The sequence below is a fragment of the Eptatretus burgeri genome, chromosome 15 (genome assembly GCF_056783735.1).
Source record: "Eptatretus burgeri isolate ZD-2024b chromosome 15, Ebu_testis_v1, whole genome shotgun sequence".
NCBI lineage: Eukaryota > Metazoa > Chordata > Myxini > Myxiniformes > Myxinidae > Eptatretus > Eptatretus burgeri.
Genome location: NC_140975.1, coordinates 52,920,043 through 52,939,633, shown reverse-complemented (window position 1 = coordinate 52,939,633; position 19,591 = coordinate 52,920,043). Strand labels below are relative to the sequence as shown.

At 44.7% G+C, this 19,591-nt stretch overlaps 1 protein-coding gene across 4 annotated transcripts in view; it reads left to right on the top strand.

The window, feature by feature from the left end:
* Positions 1 to 15,027, top strand: part of LOC147012174 (uncharacterized) — a 62,858-nt gene extending 47,831 nt beyond the window's left edge. The window contains exons 10-16 of one of the 4 annotated variants that reach the window (XM_085855945.1): positions 582 to 712; positions 966 to 1,163; positions 3,660 to 3,854; positions 4,080 to 5,731; positions 9,675 to 10,101; positions 11,276 to 11,413; positions 11,604 to 15,027. In XM_085855945.1, coding sequence (XP_085712071.1) covers positions 582 to 712; positions 966 to 1,163; positions 3,660 to 3,854; positions 4,080 to 5,731; positions 9,675 to 10,101; positions 11,276 to 11,413; positions 11,604 to 11,627 — 2,765 coding nt within the window. In that variant the 3' untranslated portion in view covers positions 11,628 to 15,027. Of the gene's footprint in view, positions 1 to 581; positions 713 to 965; positions 1,164 to 3,659; positions 3,855 to 4,079; positions 5,732 to 7,068; positions 10,102 to 11,275; positions 11,414 to 11,603 lie in introns of those variants that run through there. The other 3 variants (XM_085855946.1, XR_015051490.1, XM_085855947.1) reach the window with 3 other exon arrangements.
* The last annotated feature ends 4,564 nt before the right edge of the window (positions 15,028 to 19,591 follow it).

Here is a 19,591-nt window from a genome sequence, read left to right as displayed (position 1 = left end):
GTGCCGGTGATAGGTCGCCTACTCTTTACGAGGGACACCGTGGGATCTTTAACGTCCACCAACTAATGCCAGTAGATAGGACGCCCAGTTCAACGTCCGTCCGAGGGACGACACACACCGATGAATCACCCTGCCTGTGAAACACCAGAATGACAGTTTATAGCTGGGTTGGGATTCAAACCCAGGCTAGACAGCTTAGGGGCGAGTGTGCGTATCTCGAGGAGTCGAGGCCATCCTGCCAGCCTGCATGTCCATCATTCCAAGCAAGATTATGGTTTAAAAATTTATATTCCAGGAAGTGTTTTCTTTTTCTTTACAGCCGAAGCTGTGATGTTGTTTTTCAGACGACCGGTGCTATTGTTCAGTGGACTAAATTTTTACATTATTGTAGACATAACATTGAAAGTGAGTATTTAATGGGATCTGAAAGCAGGTTCTCAGTAGCATTTCATCTCCTCAATCCAATGCTCTCTTTGCCGATTTATCATCCTCAACCAAACTGATTTGATTCAAACATCTTTGCAGAATGAAGCAACTTTTATTTTATAACTGAAAAGTTCATTACGATCGTTTGCGTGCAGAACTTCAAGAGGCTTTGCGTAACGTCAGAGATCAATGGGAAAATCTGCGGCAGCTGATGAACAGCAACGTCGCCGCAGACGCTGCAGAGCAGATCGAAATGTCGACTTCACATCTTGTGCTCCCCAAAGAGGTAACAAGGCCGGTGGGTGGGTGCACTTAAGACTTGACCACATTCATTCTTGGCCCTATAAATGTATGTAAAGTTTACTTTAAATATAAAGTTTACTTTAAATATAAAGTTTACTTTAAAATGCCCTTCAACGAGATGCTGACTTGAATGGCTGATCACAGTGCGATACCATTTGATATCCACAAATGGAGCTCTGCAAATTGAATATCATGTTGCATTTTGTTGTGTGGCACTTGCATCTGCTCTGGTGCAGGCCCCAGCATCAGAAGTGACCATCCAGGTGGCTGTAGAACAGGAATCATTAACACTTCCCACATCTGAAAGTCTGTCACGAAAGGTGGGCAAACTGCGTACCTGGCTACGAGATGCAGATCTACTTTCTCTGAGAGCCTGCTTGGCAGACCATTCTAAGCTCGAGCAAGACCTTAAAGCACAAATCTCAAAACTAGAGGTGAGATTTTTTAGTGACTTGAAACATACTCATGATAGACTGCAAATAACTCATGACCTTGACCTTAACTCAAATCTTAAAATCATGACTTGAACAAAGTACTTCCAAGTCACAATATTTATCTTTACAGTAAAAAAATATATTTCATTCCCCCTTTTCCCCTATCCCACATACACCTCCCTTCCTTCTCTCTGGTCCCCACACTGATACTTCTCTTTCCTCTCGACCTCATTTACCTGTTCTTCCCCCTTCCTCTCAAAGTCTCATATCCCAGAGTTATCTCCCCTCTTGCCTGGTACTCCTGCCTCTCAACTTTCTTGGCTCCACGCAGTGGAAACCAAGGCATTTAGGATCATTGGTATCTCCCACGATGAGGCTGAGTCTTTGGGCCTCTCACTCTCTCACCGCAGGCAGGTCGATGTTCTTTCTGTCTTCTACCATCTCCTCTCTGGTCTCGCCCTCCCTGCTCTGTCTGTGACTCTGTCCCCCCCCACCATATTTCCGCAGGGTGCCCAAGGTCCGCTAACAACCCCCTTCTGGTAAAACTACCAAAATCACAAATCACTGCTCACCTTCACTCTTTCATTCCTCTTTTTTCCTGCCTTTGGAATAAACTCCCACACTCTCTTCAATCCCATTTTTCTCTCCAGGCCTTCAAAACAGCTGTTCACCACCACCTCTTATCATCCCCCATCCAAATCCTCGATCTTTTCTACCCCCGTTAATCCACCCCAAATCTATCTCCTTCAAATTCCCTGCTTTTCTTCCTGAAAGTCCCTGTAATGTCCATCTTCTATTCCCCGTGTTCACCACCCCATCCCTCTCCCTTCCACAGATCTCCTAATGTCTCTGTTCCCCAATGTTTTGTCCTTCCCTCTCCCACCCCTCTTGTCTCATGCCCCCCTTGTTGTATGTCGTGTGTTCGCTCTCATACGAGCCTCGTCTATGTAAACAAAAAATAAATAAATCTGACTAATGAGGCAATATTGCTCGGAATCTCCTATAACACTGTGGACAGGTGTGCTCAGCAGGTGTCTCTGAGATGATCAAACTGGACTTGCACTATGACAGTGACTCTCTTACCCCGTAGAAGCCAGAACTATATATATCAGACGCACCTCCTGACTGTCATGGTGAGCAGATTATGTCTCACACGGTAAAACCGCACAGAACAACCGTCTGTCTGCCACCCACACAAATGTTCCCGCTAATGCAAACCATTTAACTAGAAGGCACTTGATGTGATCGGTGGGAAAATCGAAACATGTGGAGTGTGATGAGCACTCCCCCGACCATTCAACCAGAAGTCACCGGCCCCGTGACTCCTGATGAAAGGCGTGAAATTCAAATCTTTTAATTTTGATGTAAATAACAGTGATCCCTCGCTATATCGCGGTTCACCTATCGCACCCCCGGTTCATCACGGGTTTTCCCTTGGAACCTCACTAATTTTTTCTGCGGATTCCCCCGGTATATCGCGGTAATAATAAATAAAATATAAATTATAACGCGTGGCGCTCGACCAGTCACACAACGCACGAGACAAAGTTTCGCTTGTGAACTTCGAATATTTTCTACGTTTTTTTCTCCAAGCCCTACAATGCCGCCCAAACGCCCTGCACCTTCTAAGGCTTCTGGCAAGGAACCGAAGCACCAGAGGAAGGTCCTGACGCTCCAGGAGAAGGTTAAGGTGCTAGATATGCTTCGGGAAGGAAAAGGTTTGCTGTGGTTGGACGAGCACTGCCAAACCGACCAGACCAGACGAGTCGATCTCCGGCACCTCGAACCCGAGCACTGCCAAGCCGACCAGACCTGATGAGTCGATCTCCGGCACCTCGAACCCGATCACTGCCAAGCCGACCAGACCAGACGAGTCGATCTCCGGCACCTCGAACCCGATCACTGCCAAGCCGACCAGACCAGATGAGTCGATCTCCGGCACCTCGAACCCGATCACTGCCAAGCCGACCAGACCCGATGAGTCGATCTCCGGCACCTCGAACCCGATCACTGCCAAACCGACCAGACCAGACGAGTCGATCTCCGGCACCTCGAACCCGAGCACTGCCAAGCCGACCAGACCAGACGAGTCGATCTCCGGCACCTCGAACCCAATCACTGCCAAGCCGACCAGACCAGACGAGTCGATCTCCAGCACCTCGAACCCGATCACTGCCAAGCCGACCAGACCAGACGAGTCGATCTCCAGCACCTCGAACCCGATCTGGCAACCTTGCAACGTTACTGAGTTTACCATACTGAGTTTAAAATGTGTTTTCACTGTTTTTTATTCCATTATTATTATTTTCTGTACATTTTTATGCTTGCAAATGTTTTCTTTATGTGTTTAATTGAGTTTAAAACGTGTTTAAAATGTGTTTTGGGGAGGAATCCATTCATCGCGGATTTTCACTTATCGCGGTGGGGTTTGGAACGTAACCCCCGCGATAAACGGGGGTTTACTGTACCTCTATATGCTTCTTTTACTCCAACCAGATCCTGCGTACAGAAATAAGCCAACAGCGAAAGGGCGTAGCTGCTTTGCTTCGGCTTATTGGACATCTGCACGGTGCCCCAGGCCTGCTGGGCCTAGCTGAAAGGGCCTCGCAAAGTTTGCAGCGTTCTTGGGAGGCTATTGTGCTTCAAGCAGCTTTTTGGGAGCATCAGCTACGTCGCTGGCATGCCGACAGGGCAAGTGCATTTTATTGTTCATCGAACATTTATATAATTGCACAACTTTGTTCTTGATTCTCAATTGAATACTCTTACTACAGTACTAATATTACCAGAGCTACTTTAACCTCCAAAAATACTCTATAATTTAATGAGACAGTATTCCCAGATAGATGAGCTTGGAATACACAATGACCCTCCATGGATACTTTGCAACACTGTCTTTGTTTCTCTCTCCACCAGAATGGAGCTGCATATTCATTGAAAATACAAACGTTGACAGACGAATATCTCGAGTGGGATGAGACCGACTTTGGTCAGGCTTTTGAAATGACTTTTCGAGATAAAAGCAAAATCACTGATGACGAAGCACTTTCTTCAGCATCTGATTTGGACATTCCTTCACCATCTGCAGGTCGAGAACTTTGTGCCATCCTCCAGTTAAGCACACCTGTGTCTCCGCCACTTCCTGGGCTGTGGCTCATGGAAGAAGAAAACTTGGAGAAAGACGTGAGTCGTTCAGAAGGTTTATCTCTGCATTTGAAAAAGTTTGAAGACGAAGTGATACATGAAGAGGCACGCTGCAACAGTAATAGCGACGTGTTTTCAAAACCAGAGAAGGATCTACAAAGTCAGGATTCTGGTGCACTGTCACCAAGAAGTGAATGCACAGCTAGTCATTCTATGTGCTCCTCATCCGAAATAGCTTTCATGGAGGATGAGGCTCATTGCTTGTCTTCGTCTCAATCAGCAATAGCTAGCCAAAGAGTTGATAGTGGGGTGGCTCAGGATTATTGCCATGGTGACTTGAGTCGAGCAACGCTGCAGCTTATAAGACAGCTGGAGCAAGCTTCAGATGGTGAAAGAGGATGCAATGACGAGAAAGATGAAGTTAATGCTCAAAATTCACTGTCAGATGACTCGTCATGGTACGAAGACAGTAAATGTAATGGAGGAGAAGAATTGGCTTGTAGCATTGCAGTGAGTGTGCCAAAAAAAGGAGGTATTCCAACATCCTGCTCACTTATTGAGGATGTGAGCATCAGCATGATTGTCAATATTTCAGCTGCATCCATTCTCTCTGAAGAGGATGAGGAGCATGGAGAAAGGGTGAGGGAGAGAGCAGCAACAATGGCGGCTCTGGAAGAGGATGCCACCGACGTTGACACTGGTTCAGATTCACTCAGCATTGATGACCCTGATTTAGATGGTAGTATCAGCTCAGAATCAGAAAGCTGGGATGATGATGATGATGATGAGGATGATGATGATGATGAAGAAGAGGAAGAGAGTGGTGGCTCTGGTTTTGAATTTGACACTGGCCACCGCTGGGATCATCAATGCAAGGGGCATCTTTTGTCGAGTCATGCTGCTCGAGGAACTTCATGTTCAACATGCTCTCCTGCAAAGACGAGCTGGGCCGATGACATGGAAAATGGAAATGTTCTAGATACTACAGATTCTGAGATGACACAAAAATGTGAATGTTCAGAGAGGGAGCAACAAATTGCTTTGAAATGTGACAGACCTCAAACTTACACAGGTGAGTACAGCAGCAGCAGCAGCAGCGTTGGAGGAGAATCTGCTCTAATGCAGGAACGCGATGAAATTCGCACATCTCAAGTCCTCGAAAGTCTCTACAACGATGTTGGCAAACATTCTTCCTCAAACAAACTCAAATTTACCCCACAAAGTACTTTAAGATGCAAAACAAACCTGGCTGCGTGTGATGAATCTGCAACTTCAGAGACCATGAATAACCAAAGAACAGTTGGGTATTTTGGAGAATTGGAGGCGAGCACGTTGGGACTCTATTGCGCACTGTCATCGGGAGATGGCAGCAGCTGTGACGACTTGAGCACCACTCCACTGCTTGGGTGGGAGGAAGAGGGCAGGTAAGAAGGATGAAAGGAAGTGTGCATGGAGGCTAATTAGTAATTAGCCTCATACATTTCTATGGGAACATTATCGAGTTTCTTGTTTACGATGAATAAAGGGTAACGTCCTGCCCTGAAGGCCCTGTCACACCTTGACGTTTTAGCCAGCGTATGGCAAGGTATCAAAATGTATGTAAAACGCCGGCGTACGCTGAACTATTGATGTTTTTTCCCAGTTTTGGACGTATTCATAACGAGTTGGACGTATGCATAACGTATTAGTAACGTACACAGAACGTTTCGATAACATATAGATAACTTATATCAACGAATGCTGAGCGTGTTGTTGACGTGTGTCAACGATCGCGTAACGTGCCTACATGTTATGGCCAGCGTGATGCGGAACGTGTGAGTCATACGCTGGCATACGTCGAAAAATTTCAAGCATGGAAAATTTGTCTAACAGCTCGGCGTACTATGACGTATGCCAGCGTACTACGACGTATGCCAGCGTACTACGACGTATGCCAGCGTACTATGACGTATGCCAGCGTACTACGATGTATGCCAGCGTACTACGACGTATGCCAGCGTACTATGACGTATGCCAGCGTACGACGTATGCCAGCATAATACGACGTATGCCAGCGTACTACGATGTATGCCAGCATGCTCTTAACGTTTACAAAACTTACCCATATGTATTCCACGTGTGCCAGCGTAATACGACGTATGCCAGCGTACTACGACGTATGCCAGCATACTACGACGTATGCCAGCGTACTATGACGTATGCCAGCGTACTACGACGTATGCCAGCGTACTACGACGTATGCCAGCGTACTATGACGTATGCCAGCGTACGACATATGCCAGCGTAATATGACGTATGCCAGCGTACTACGATGTATGCCAGCATGCTCTTAACGTTTACAAAACTTACCCATACGTATTCGACGTGTGCCAGCGTAATACGACGTATGCCAGCGTACTACAATGTATGCCAGCATGCTCTTAACGTTTACAAAATTTACCCATACCGTATTCGACGTGTGCCAGCGTTTTAGACAAATTTTTCATACCTCGACATACGCTGGCTAAATCGTCAAGGTGTGACAGGGCCTAAAAGTTCAACGTATTCAGATTGAATGAAGGTCAGGCCAGATTAGCTGAGAGTTTCGGCAGGGGCTTCACTGATGTGTGGGGAGTCATGGATTCACTGGATCATGGGGTGTGGTGCCGTCGGTACCTGTGCAGGAGGACGAAAGTCCAAGTCTTCAGACCCTTGGTGCCATCCCTATCCTGCACATGCTAGCCTGACGATTTTTTTTCCCTTTTCTTTTTTGCCATAATAGATCGAGGCTCATAGAAGAACAAGGTGAATGGAGGATATAAACTGACAGTGGAGCTGGAATGAACAAACAGGAAAAGAGAAGAAATGGGAGGGGATGAAACAAAGCAACCTGCCAAGAGGGTTAGACCAGATGATGCACCACTTTCTTGAATATCTCAAGGGAAGAGTGAGATGGAACGGCTTCTGGAAGGTGGTTCCATAAACGGGATAAGTGAGGAACAAAACAGTTTCGTTGTGCAATTAGCCTGGATTCTGTGTGTTTAACCAGGATGGACATGCTGGAAGAATACATGTGTCCTCTGAGTTTCTGGGGAAGGTCAGAGGGTCGAGAGGTCAAAATGGAGCAAGGCCGGAGGAGAGGTGGTTTTAAAAAGAAAAAAAAAATAAAAGATTCCAACGACCTACCTGCAATGTGAGAGCAACAGACCTTGTGATTCAACCTCATCGTGTGAGATCCCAATAGTGTTGAGCTTTATATTCTACGGGATCCAAGAGAGAGATGTGATGCTGGGAGTCAGCACATAGAGGAAGGCAGTACTCCAATGAGCTACAGACAAAGGTCTTCTAGGTTGAGTCCCATCTACATTTATTGAGGCATAATGATAAAGGAGTCTTTCCCATCCATATTTACCTTGTGTTACATTGTGGATAGCAGGCTTAAAAAAATTTTTTTGAAGAGATGGCCATCACGTGCTGTTACGCAGACTAAGCCTAGATGTTAAATTGGGATATGCAAGTTAATGATGATGGTGTGCATGGTAAGGTGGACATATACTGATCACCATGTTGCAAAGATCATGTTTATTGATGTTGTTTACATTTCCTCTTCTCTAAAAGACGGTCTACATACATTGTCAGACTTGACAAAGACTTGTACTCCTTGAATCCTCACGCAGCTGTTGAGATCCACCAACTCTCGCTTTCCTCGATGGCTAATGGGGTTCAGCCATTGGCCAAAGGTGCAGGCATTCCATTGGTCGAAGACAGCACGTTCAAATTTTTAACGGCAGATTTGGGATGGTATGCACTGGCCAACTTTGTTCTATATGGCACGTATCGCAAAGAACACAACACGAAGCGCTTCAAACAGCATGTTGGGTCTTTTATTCTTCTTCTTCTCTCATGTGCAGTCTATGGCTGCAAGGAACATCATTGTTACAGAGCATGGTTGTGCCAATGATGCAGTGCCCCTCTAATTTTAAGACAGGAATGTAATTCGTTCACGATGCCAGCGATAACCACTCTTCACAAGAGATACCCTGGGATATTCAACGTCCACCGGCTAATGCTAGCAGATGGGACACCCAGCTTAATGTCCTACACAGAGGCGGTGCACTTTATGATGCAACACCATGCCTGCGAATCAGAAATCCGACGGTTTAAGAGTCAGGTCCAGAAGTGACCCCAGACTAGACAGCCCAAAGGTAAGTGCGTATCCCAGGGACAAGTGACATGTTGGATAAAAGTTTGGAGATTACTTGCTCCCATCTAAGTGTTGAAAATGGTATTTGAGTGAATGAAAGATAAGAAAACTGATAGGTTAATGAGAGGTAGACATAACATGGGCACGATGGACCAAATGCATCTTCTTATCTGTTTCCTTGTAATCTGTTTCCCCAAATTCACGAGAGCATTGCCTTGTGTCTGATGGAGTGTTGTATTGCATGTTTGTGAAGGGGTGGCCATCATCTATCTGTAATTCCAGCAATGTGTGTGTGCGTGCGTGTCTGTCTGTCTGTCTGTCTGTCTATGACCACTGTTTCTCGACAACTGCTGGTCCAATCTAACTGAAACTTGCCAGGTATATTGCTGGGGACCTGAGTATGTGCCTTTTCAAGGTTTGATATTTATAATCGGACAAGTGGTTCCCAAGTTATGGCCATTTATTTACCAAACCAATGGCAGGACACGTTGCTGCGTAGGTGTGACCGATGGGGAAAGGGCGCCATTTAGTTACCAATGACAGGACATGTTGCTGCGTAGGCGTGGCCGTTGGGGAAGAGATCCTCAGTTACCAATGACAGGACACGTTGCTTGGTGTTTTGCACCCACAGTATCTATCTTTTATCTATAATTCCAGCAATCTCTGTTTGTTTGCCTTTTCAAGGTTTGAAATTAATCGGACAAGTGGTTCCCAAGTTATGGCCAAGTTAGAGCGCGTTCCCCATTATGGGTTACAACGTACGAACTTCCGGACAGTGATGACTTACTGTATTATAATAATTTCTCGATTTCTTATGCGCATTTATGGATAAACACAATGCCCCAATCCAGTCGTCGTTTACGAGAGCGAAGGAACGGCCTGTGTGGTTGTTGTTTCTGGCATGTGGTTTGAAAGTTTCTTTTTTTTCCACGTACGGCCACCCACGTACGGTCACGCACTAGTTGAGATAATATTGATAACCTGCAGTGAGCACCATCTCAGTTGCCACCTGTTCGTCACGTGTCTTCAGACGCATGTCCTTTTGGTTTCACCTGCTCAGCTCAGTGTGCTGCCGTTTGTTTTGCACGCAGTCCCTCTCTGGCAAGCAAATACATATGGGAAATTATTTTGCTTTTGTAAATATAATTGTCTGCATATAATTGATATACGTGTCTGTTTTACAGATGTGAGGAACTATCGACTGCAGCACCAAATAATCAGCCGACAGATGAGATTATGGAAAACGATAAAGATAAAGAACTCAATAACACCTCAACATCATCAATAACTATATGCCACGTAGTAGTAAGAGAGGGTGGGACAGCATCAAAAACTGGACTCTCTCAACGAAAACCGCCACCACCACCTCACCCCCGACTGCCCCCTCCCACTCCACCAAGACCAAACATGACCGTCATTCTGGAAAGACACGCAAAACGAAGGGAAGTGTCCCTTGCCAAGGAAATGCCTCGGCCTATAGACCATGGGCCTCAGCCAAGCCGGGCAACATTAACACCTGAGGTGGTCAGCGGCACCAAAACAGGACGCAGCTATTTGCCACGTCCGGTGAACACATCTCGTCTCACTTCACGCCCAACCATGGACATTGAGGTAATGTAAGCCCAAATTAAGGATTTGGACATTTTCCCTTGGTCGTGTAGTGGTGGGATATTAAGATTAAAAAATCGTTTGTTAAAATGTGGTGATTAATTTTTAGGTTATCTCTACCGAGATGACCTAATAAAGCCGGACCAGATGTCCGTACGTCCGTCCGTCAACAATTTTTCATTCCGATCTTGATGAAACTTAGTATGTGGGTAGAGGTCGATGAGTGTTGCACAACGATATAACTTTTGTCCGGGTTCAAGGTCAGGGCCGAGGTCACGAGGTCACGTAAGTTATAAAAATTGCCATTTTCAAAACCTATCTCGTCTGCCATTCTACAAGATATTCGGCAACTTTTTATTGAATATGATAGTAAAAAATATTATCTTGTATCTAACCGGACAGATTTTTGAATTTCCGTCCCGTTTGGCCACCACGTAACCTGGAAGATGGTCAAAAACACCTCCCGGTACAAAGAAAACTTTTTACTTCCGATCTTGATGAAATTTGGTATGTGGGTAGAGGTCAATGAGTGATACCCAACGACATATTTTTTCCCGGATTATTAGTATTATCCTTGTGTATCTCTGTGAACTATTTCAATCTAAACGGTTAGTTTTGACTGTTTCGCAGTTACCTGAACTGAACATTGAGAACTTGTGGTATTATAGAGATGACCGTCACCCCCACACGGGGATAATTTTTCAAGCTGCTTTTCCCTAAAATAAATTTTAGTAAAGGTTTAAAGAGGTTTAAAGGTGTATAAATAAATCAATCCTGGGTTTCCCCCAGTGTCTATTCCTCTACATTAGTTTTTCTTGCCTGTTGTTTGTGTCCTTTATAACATCTTTAAAAATAGTAAGTTTCCTGTTTGGAATTATTTTCAGTTTTGTTTGACTGCCAGACAGGCAGACATAGTAAAAATATTGTCTCACCCCTCTCTGTATATGTGCGATCGGGACAAATTCAGAGCCATAGTACTGCAAAACAAAAGACGACTTCCTATTCATGCTCCGATTCGTGTTCAAAATATCATTCAATTTGTATAAGCCGTTCCTCGATCATAAACCGACACGACAGACATACAGACGGACATGAATCAATTGCTAAAGCCCGCTTTACGCTTCGGGTGCACAGGCTAATAAGGTTAAACCACACCTGATGATGTCCTCTTCTCCAGGTCTGCTCAGCCTTGCTCAGCACCAGACCTTCTAAGCCCTTGGCTGAAAGGTCTCAGCTTCACCCAACACGGAAACAGGATGCTCTACCTTGCCCTGAGCCTCGCCAACAATCAGTTATGCGTAAGCCAACAATGAAGGTACATACAGGTCACTGTATCATAACATTTCCTCCGATTTACATACAAATTTGGGTTGTAAAACTTACATCATTTTTCCAACCGATTGAGGAGTATCACACACTTGGTTAAACCCAGAACCTCTAAAAAAGCAACTTGTCCATTTTCAAATGTGAGCTGTCTGTGTTATAACGTTCACATTTTGTTACAGAAACCCTCATTTCTTCCTGCTTGAACTACAATCCTTTCTGGACTTCTGGTGGAGGTGAAGCCAATTGGTTTTGGCCATTTATAACCAAGAAATGGAAAGTTACATCCTCAGGCCATCAGCGGTGCAGGCTTAAGCTAGCACTTAATTGGTCAAACAGCTATCTTCTGTGCCTTCTCTTGTTTCTGCTGTCGTTATTCCATAGTATCACACGCTCCGTCCGTCGACCATCGTCTTCAATGGGAAATGGACATTTTCTTTCTTGGTTAATTTTATAATTTATCAATAGCTTTCAAAATAATCCACCCACTGCTTTGTGTAACACATTTTATTTTGGTACTCAGGAGTTTGCAACCAGGTTATTTATGTTTACCTTATTCATATTATATGCAAGTGTAAATTTGGAGTGCAGAGTTTAATTTGTACAGAATGTCTACGGACATGTGTCGGTGATGTATATTTCAGTGTCGGGGTGTTCACGATGGGACAATGGCAAAAAGGAAGTAATTTCAGCAAAATAAGTGTAGAAACTAAAAACGTGTTTTGAAACGCACACGACAGATCCATGAGCGTCGAAATAAAGCAATTGGAGCACATTGCTGGAAAGCGATCAGAAAAACTTAAGCGTATGTTGATTTTTCTATTCTTGATAACATTATTATTAATAATAGCAATCATAATAATAATGGAGTAACTTGGAGCAAAGAATTGGGCTTATCAGATCGAGATGGTTTTGACAAAAGTTTGTTGCAATGATTACTTTTTTGGTTATCACGTTCCAGGTTATTAATTTTAATTATAACTGTGTTTACTTAATTGTGATCTGAAAGAATATTGCTCGTCGAGAAATAGATGATGTTTCATATATCTCATTCCTTTCTCACATTTTCACGCGCGATGCACATCATCAACATTTCCGGACACTTGACAGACGGTCGGTTCTCTCGAAGCAGGCTCTTGGCAAAGGGTTGTCCTGGATGGTTTGCCGTTAACTTCCGAGTAGTGAATCAAGGCAGGGATCTGTAATTTGTTCAGGGTGCCGACGATAACTCGCCTCTTCTGCACGAAAGACACCCGGAGATCTTTCACGTCCGGCTAACGTTTGCAGACAGGATACCCGGCTTAACGTCCGGCTTATTGATGCCTCGCCCTGCCTGCGAAACACAAGGATGGGTGTGTAGTCGTGTCGACATTCAAACGCAGGCCAGATAGCCCAGAGGCAAGCGTGCGTACCTCTTATGCTATCCTGCGGTGCACAATAGCTTGATTTTGGGTTTGTGGATCAGAGCAAGTTGCATTTATCTTGTTTGCTTTGATCCACGAATCAAGATCCGAGCGTGTGCAGTTGTTTCAGTGCAGTGACAGTTGTGCAATGAATTTTCTGATTCGACGGGGTTTTCAGAATTAACTTGCTTGTTCTAATCTAGTTTGAGGTGCTTTTGCCCAAGAACATATTCTTACAATCTTAACCAATAACCATTGCACAATGCATCGCTGCAGCAGCAATTTGTCTTGACATTGAAAATCGTGATGAAATGTATGCTTTACATGAATGTGCAAAAAATTCTCAATTATCACTACCATGCAACCACGAGTCAGATTATTTTTTTTCAGCTTGATTTAACACGACGTTATGCAATGTAGTCAACGATTGCATTTCGAAGCAACATCCTGAAAGCTTTCATAATAATTTGCAACGGCTTGATAGTTCATATTTGACTCCTGCAAGATGGAAATGATCAGTCTGTCCATCTACGTGCATTGTAACCGACTGTTTATGAGATGATTGGTTCATTTCTGGTCAAATAAGTGCCAAGGCTTCAAATTTTTTTTTTTTTAAGGTCAAATTTCAAAATAAAGGATGTTACCGTAATCAGTCTTCCCTGTTACCGTAATTTCAAAATAAAGGATGTTCATTTTATATTAATGGAATAATTACACATCAGTCAGCCATCAAAGTAACTTGCTGGTTTTGAATCATATTGCATGTAGAGAAACCAATTTGAGATGTGTGATTGATGCAAGAGTTACAAACGATGACTTATTGGCGAGAAAAACGAGAATGCTTGATGAAGTTACATGATGTATTTCTTTAAATATCCTGTAACCATGCTAACGGGCTGACAACGATGGCCTGGAGGTACACACACTGATCTCTAAACTGTCTTGCCTGGGTTTGAATCCTGACCCAGCAAAAAACTGTCATCCCGGCGTTTCACAGGCAGGGTGATGCAATGTGTGCCGGCCCCTCGGATGGGTGTTAAGCTGGTGTCTGATCCACCATCGTTCGTTGTTGGATGTGGAAGATCCCATGGTGTCCTTCGTGAAGAGTAGGCAAGCTACCGCCGGCACCATGAACAAATTACAAATTCCTGCCCTAACCAGCAGAGGGCACAGCTGTACCCTTATCCGATGATGCTACTCCACAGCTTTGTCCTGAATGTGAATGAAGAACCATGCTAACATGTGGAGACAAAGGTCCACCAGGTAAGTACTGTTTGAAACCGACTGCTGTGTCGACAACATTCGCTGCCTTGTGCAAATGTAATATTATGCATTGAAATGCAATTTCTTTAATTACAAAAGTTTATTGAATTTTTAACTTCCAGGTACATTCACAACAAAATTATTGAATGCCCCAAAAAATAGGATAATCAAAAATATATAACGACCAAAAAAATGTGACCACTGGACCTGTGGCTTATCTGGGCCCTGGGCCTAATGTTGCAACCCAAATTTGGTAGAATTCTTACTGGGTGGGTCTGGAGAAGATTTTTGAAGGAATTTACGCGATTTCCCCCAAAAATTGACCAAGTCAGCCATTTTGACACACTTCCGGTCATGTGATCAGAATGACCGGCAACTTAACATGCCTACCCTGGCCTAATGTTGGAACCCAAAAGTTTGTAGCAATCTGACTAGTGGATCAGGAGAAGGGGATTTTTAAAGGAATTTGCGGGACCGCCATTTTGACACGCTTCCGGTCATGTGATCAGCATGGCATCCACAATTTAACATCAGGACCCTGTCCTAATGTAACCCAAATTTGGTAGCATTCTGACTGGTAGGTCTGAAGAAGATTTTTGAAGAAATTTACTGTCGGCCATTTTGACCTACTAAAAGCCACGTGACCGGAACGACCTTGATAGTTCCTGTTACCAGTCAGGAGAGGAAGGTTGTTGCCAAATTTCAGCAGGATTGGTCCAGCGGTTTGGCCGGAGAAGTTGAAAAAGGAGATGGACTGACTGTACGTGATGACAACACCTTATCTGGAATGCAACTTCCAGATAAACTAAAAAAAAACATTTTATGGGATACAAAAGTATCTGGAGTTCATGAAGGACAAATAATAGGGTTTGGCCTGTATTCTAAGCTGTCTGCCCTAGAGGTACACACACACACACCTAACCTGTCTGGCCTGGATTTATCTGTACCCCCTGGCTCCTGACAGAGAGAACACAGTTTCAAATCCCATATACCTTGTGTTTGTCCATTTTATATGAATGTTATTGTAATTGATGTTAAAGTAAAGGTTGGCAAGATAGCCGACTGTTATTTAACCTGGGTTTGAATCTCGATCCAAATGTAAACTATCGCCCTGGTGTTTCACACGCAGGGTGATGCATTGATGCCAATACTGGATGTTGGTGGAGGTTAAAGATACCAAGGTGTCTTTCATGTAGAGTACGTGAGTTATCGCCGGCACCCTGAATAAATTACAAATTCCTGTCAATCAAACGTCAGGCCTGACCAGCGAGTTCATGAAAGATTCGGGTCAAAAACGTTAACCAGCCAATCCGTGAAGTTTGGTATAGTTGGAGCCAGGAAAGAAGAATAGTGATTTGTGTTAAACTAGAAAAACCCGCTCCTGTAGGAAGCGGCAACTTAGTAGAATGTTCCATGCACACACCAAGTTAACATATTTCTTCCCACAATCAGACACGTGTGTTTTCATGCATCGCCCAACAACTATGATGGCTATAGTTTTCATTATACTACACCATAGATTTGGCCTATTTGATAATGATTTGTACAATTTCTGAGAGTTCGATTTATTTTTCAGTAATAACGTCCAGGTCTCAAGTTATTCTGTTCAGCGGTGCAGGAATGTATTTGCAGGTATGATAATTCGGTGTCCATCCAAACTTAGGATAACATTCCCATAAAGGACCCAGAATACAAGCACCAAATTTCAACTCATTCCATGCAGCAGTTTAGGAGTGCAAACAAGTCAAAGAAACAGACACACCTACAAGTTAAATTAAAAATTGGATGATTACATTCTTCATCATCATCACTGTAGCATACTCATACAGAGCACTGGTTCTGCCGAAGCAAGCACTCGACAAGGGTCCCAACCCCGGAGGTCTGTACTCCGACATTAAATACTGGATTGATGTTGCAGGGATTTGGAATTTATTCAAGGTGCCGGCGATACCTCGCTCCCTCTTCGCAACTCTTCACACAGTGCGATCTTTCAGACTTTAAAGAGCAGGTTTTGGGTCGCTGATGATTTCACGTGATTCGAAAGTTGTAATCACATTAATAATCGTTGGGCAAATATTTTCTTACATCTGAAACTCAAAATATGCTAAAATTAGCTTTAAAGTCAAAACTTTTGTCAGTGATCGAAAAACAGACCGGAATTTACCGAAGATGCTATGATGTCACGTTCTCCGTAAACTTCGTGAACATTCGGAAACAGCGTGTGGACAATGGCAAGATGCGAATCAGAGAGTGATTTCAGCGGTGATGAAATTGAGTGTTTTCATTCCAATATTGCTGAGGACGAGTCGGAGGATGATAGGAATTTATAATATGGAGTTTCTGGCCCTGAGCCATATAAATTTGAGCCACTTGCTAGTGCAAGAAAACGGCCTATTTTGTGTACAAGTGGCAGGACTGACTGTCCGGCAGTTCACACTGACAGACTCCACCAGACAGATTGGTTTGTAGATTTTCATTTTCTTGTTCAATGCATAAAATAATGTAAAGTTTTATTCGCCTGTGACTTGATATAATATATATTTTTTTAACTCTCTAGTAGCCTGGTGTTGGCTCAGTGGTTAGGGTGGCGGCTTGGGATCCTCGGGTCCTGAGTTCAAGCCCCGTTGGGCCACGTGGTATATATACACATACATACACTGCATATATGTATGTGTATATACCAAGTCGTATAACACCAGGGGGTTGACTCAGTCTGCCATCCTTCCGAGGTCGGCGAAATGAGTACCAGTGTACTGGGCCCGGTGTACCATATCCCTGTGTGTCGTAAGAGGTGACCAGGGTTGCGTCAGGAAGGGCATCCGGCATAAAAACCTATGCCAAATCATTATGGGGACAACAAAACGAATTTCCATACCGGATTGGTCGAGTCCCGGGTTACCAATGACCGCCACCGGTACCGGTGGTCAGGAGGGTACCAGTGGAAATTGTGCTACTGCTGGGCGAAGGAGGAGAAGGAGACGGGGAAGGCAAGTCCGGAGGAAGGGTAGAAGTGTGGAGGTGAGAGTTGGAACTCTGAATGTTGGGACGATGACTGGCAAAGGGCGAGAGTTAGCTGATATGATGGAGAGAAGAAAGGTGGACATACTGTGTGTACAAGAGACCAAGTGGATGGGGAGTAAGGCTCGGAGCATTGGAGGTGGTTTCAAACTGTTCTACCATGGTGTGGATGGGAGGAGAAATGGTGTCGGGGTAATCCTGAAGGAAGATTATGTCAAGAGGGTATTGGAGGTGAGGAGAGTGTCTGACCGAGTGATGAGTGTGAAGTTGGAAATTGAAGGGGTGATGATGAATGTCATCAGTGCATATGCCCCACATATGGGGTGTGAGATGGAGTAAAAGAAGATTTCTGGAGTGAGTTCGATGAAGTGGTGGAGAGTGTATCCAAGGATGAAAGAGTGGTGATTGGAGCAGATTTCAATGGGCATGTTGGGGAAGGGAATAAAGAGGATGAGGAGGTGATGGGGAGGTACGGTCTCAACAAGAGAAATGTGGAAGAGCAAATGGTGGTTGAGTTTGCAAAAAGAATGGAAATGGCAGTGGTAAATACGTATTTAAAGAAGGAGGAACACAGGGTGACGTACAAGAGTGGAGGAAAGTGCACACAGGTGGATTACATCTTTAGCAGGAGATGCAACCTGAAAGAGATTAGAGACTGTAAGGTGGTGGCAGGGGAGAGTGTAGTTCGACAGCATCGATTGGTGGTCTGTTGGATGATTTTGGAGGTGAGGTTGAGGAAGAGAGTGAGGGCTGAACCAAGGACCAGATGGTGGAAGCTGAAGGAGGAAGACTGTTGCGTGGAATTTAGGGAGGAGGCGAGACAGGCGTTGGATGGTGGTAAAGATGGGTGGGATGATTGGGCAACTCCAGCAGAAGTGGTGAGGGAGATAGCTAGGAAGGTACTTGGTGTGACATCTGGACAGAGGAAGGAAGATAAAGAGACTTGGTGGTGGAACGAGGAAGTACAGGAAAGTATAAGGAAGGAGGGTTTGGCGAAAAAGAAGTGGGATAGTCAGAGAGATGAAGAAAGTAGGCAGGAGTACAAGGAGTGGCGGCGAAAGGCAAAAAGAGAGGTGGCTAAGGCCAAGGAAAAGGCATATGACGAGCTGTATGAGAAGTTGGATACAAAAGAAGGGGAAAAGGATTTATACCGATTGGCAAGACAGAGGGACCGAGCTGGGAAGGATGTGCTGCAGGTTAGGGTGATAAAGGACGTAAATGGGAATGTGCTGAGGAGCAAGGAGAGTGTGTTGAGAAGGTGGATGGAGTACTTTGAGGAGCTGATGAATGAAGAAAATGAGAGAGAGAAGGTTGGAAGAGGTGGAGATAGTGAATCAGGAAGTGGGGTGGATCAGTAAGGATGAAGTGAGGACTGCTATGAAGAGGATAAAAAGTGGAAAGGCGGTTGGCCCAGATGGTATACCAGTGGAGGCATGGAATTGCTTCGGAGAGATGGCAGTGGGGTTGTTAACCAGATTGTTTAATCAAGTCTTGGAAAGTGAGAGGATGCCGGAGGAGTGGAGCATTAAGTGTACTGGTACCGATTTTCAAGAATAAGGGTGATGTGCAGAGCTGTGGAAATTACAGAGGGATAAAGTTGTTAAGCCACACCATGAAGTTGTGGGAAAGAGTCGTGGAAGCTCGGTTGAGAGGAGAGGTGATGATTTGTGAGCAGCAATATGGGTTTATGCCAGGAAAGAGCACAACTGATGCGATGTTTGCTTTGAGAATGTTGATGGAGAAGTTTCGGGAAGGCCAGAAGGAGTTACATTGTGTGTTTGTGGATTTAGAGAAAGCTTATGATAGGGTGCCAAGAGAGGAGTTGTGGCATTGTATGAGGAAGTCGGGAGTGGTGGAGAAGTATGTGAGGATCGTGCTGGATATGTATGAGGACAGTGTGACAGCGGTGAGGTGTGCGGTAGGAATGACGGACCGGTTTGCGGTAAAAGTGGGATTGCACCAAGGATCGACTCTGAGCCCTTTCCTGTTTGCAATGGTGATGGACAGGTTGACGGACGAGATCAGACTGGAGTCTCCATGGACTATGATGTTCGCGGATGACATCATGATCTGAAGGGAGAGTAGGGAGCAGGATGAATCGAGCCTTGAGAGGTGGAGGTACGCACTGGAGAGAAGGGGAATGTTAGTCAGTAGGAGTAAGACGGAGTACATGTGCGTAAATGAGAGGGAGGGTGGTGGTATGATGCGGTTGCAAGGAGTTGAGGTGGGGAAGGTGGATTGGTTTAAATACTTGGGATCAACTGTCCAAAGTAACGGAGAGTGTGGGAGAGAAGTGAAAAAGAGAGTGCAGGCAGGATGGAGTGGGTGGCGAAGAGTTGCAGGAGTGATTTGTGACAGAACGGTAGCTGCAAGAGTTAAGAGGAAAGTATAGAAGGCGGTAGTGAGACCAGCTATGTTGTATGGTTTGGAGGCGGTGGCGCCAACAAAAAGACAGGAAGCGGAGCTGGAGGTGGCAGAGTTAAAGA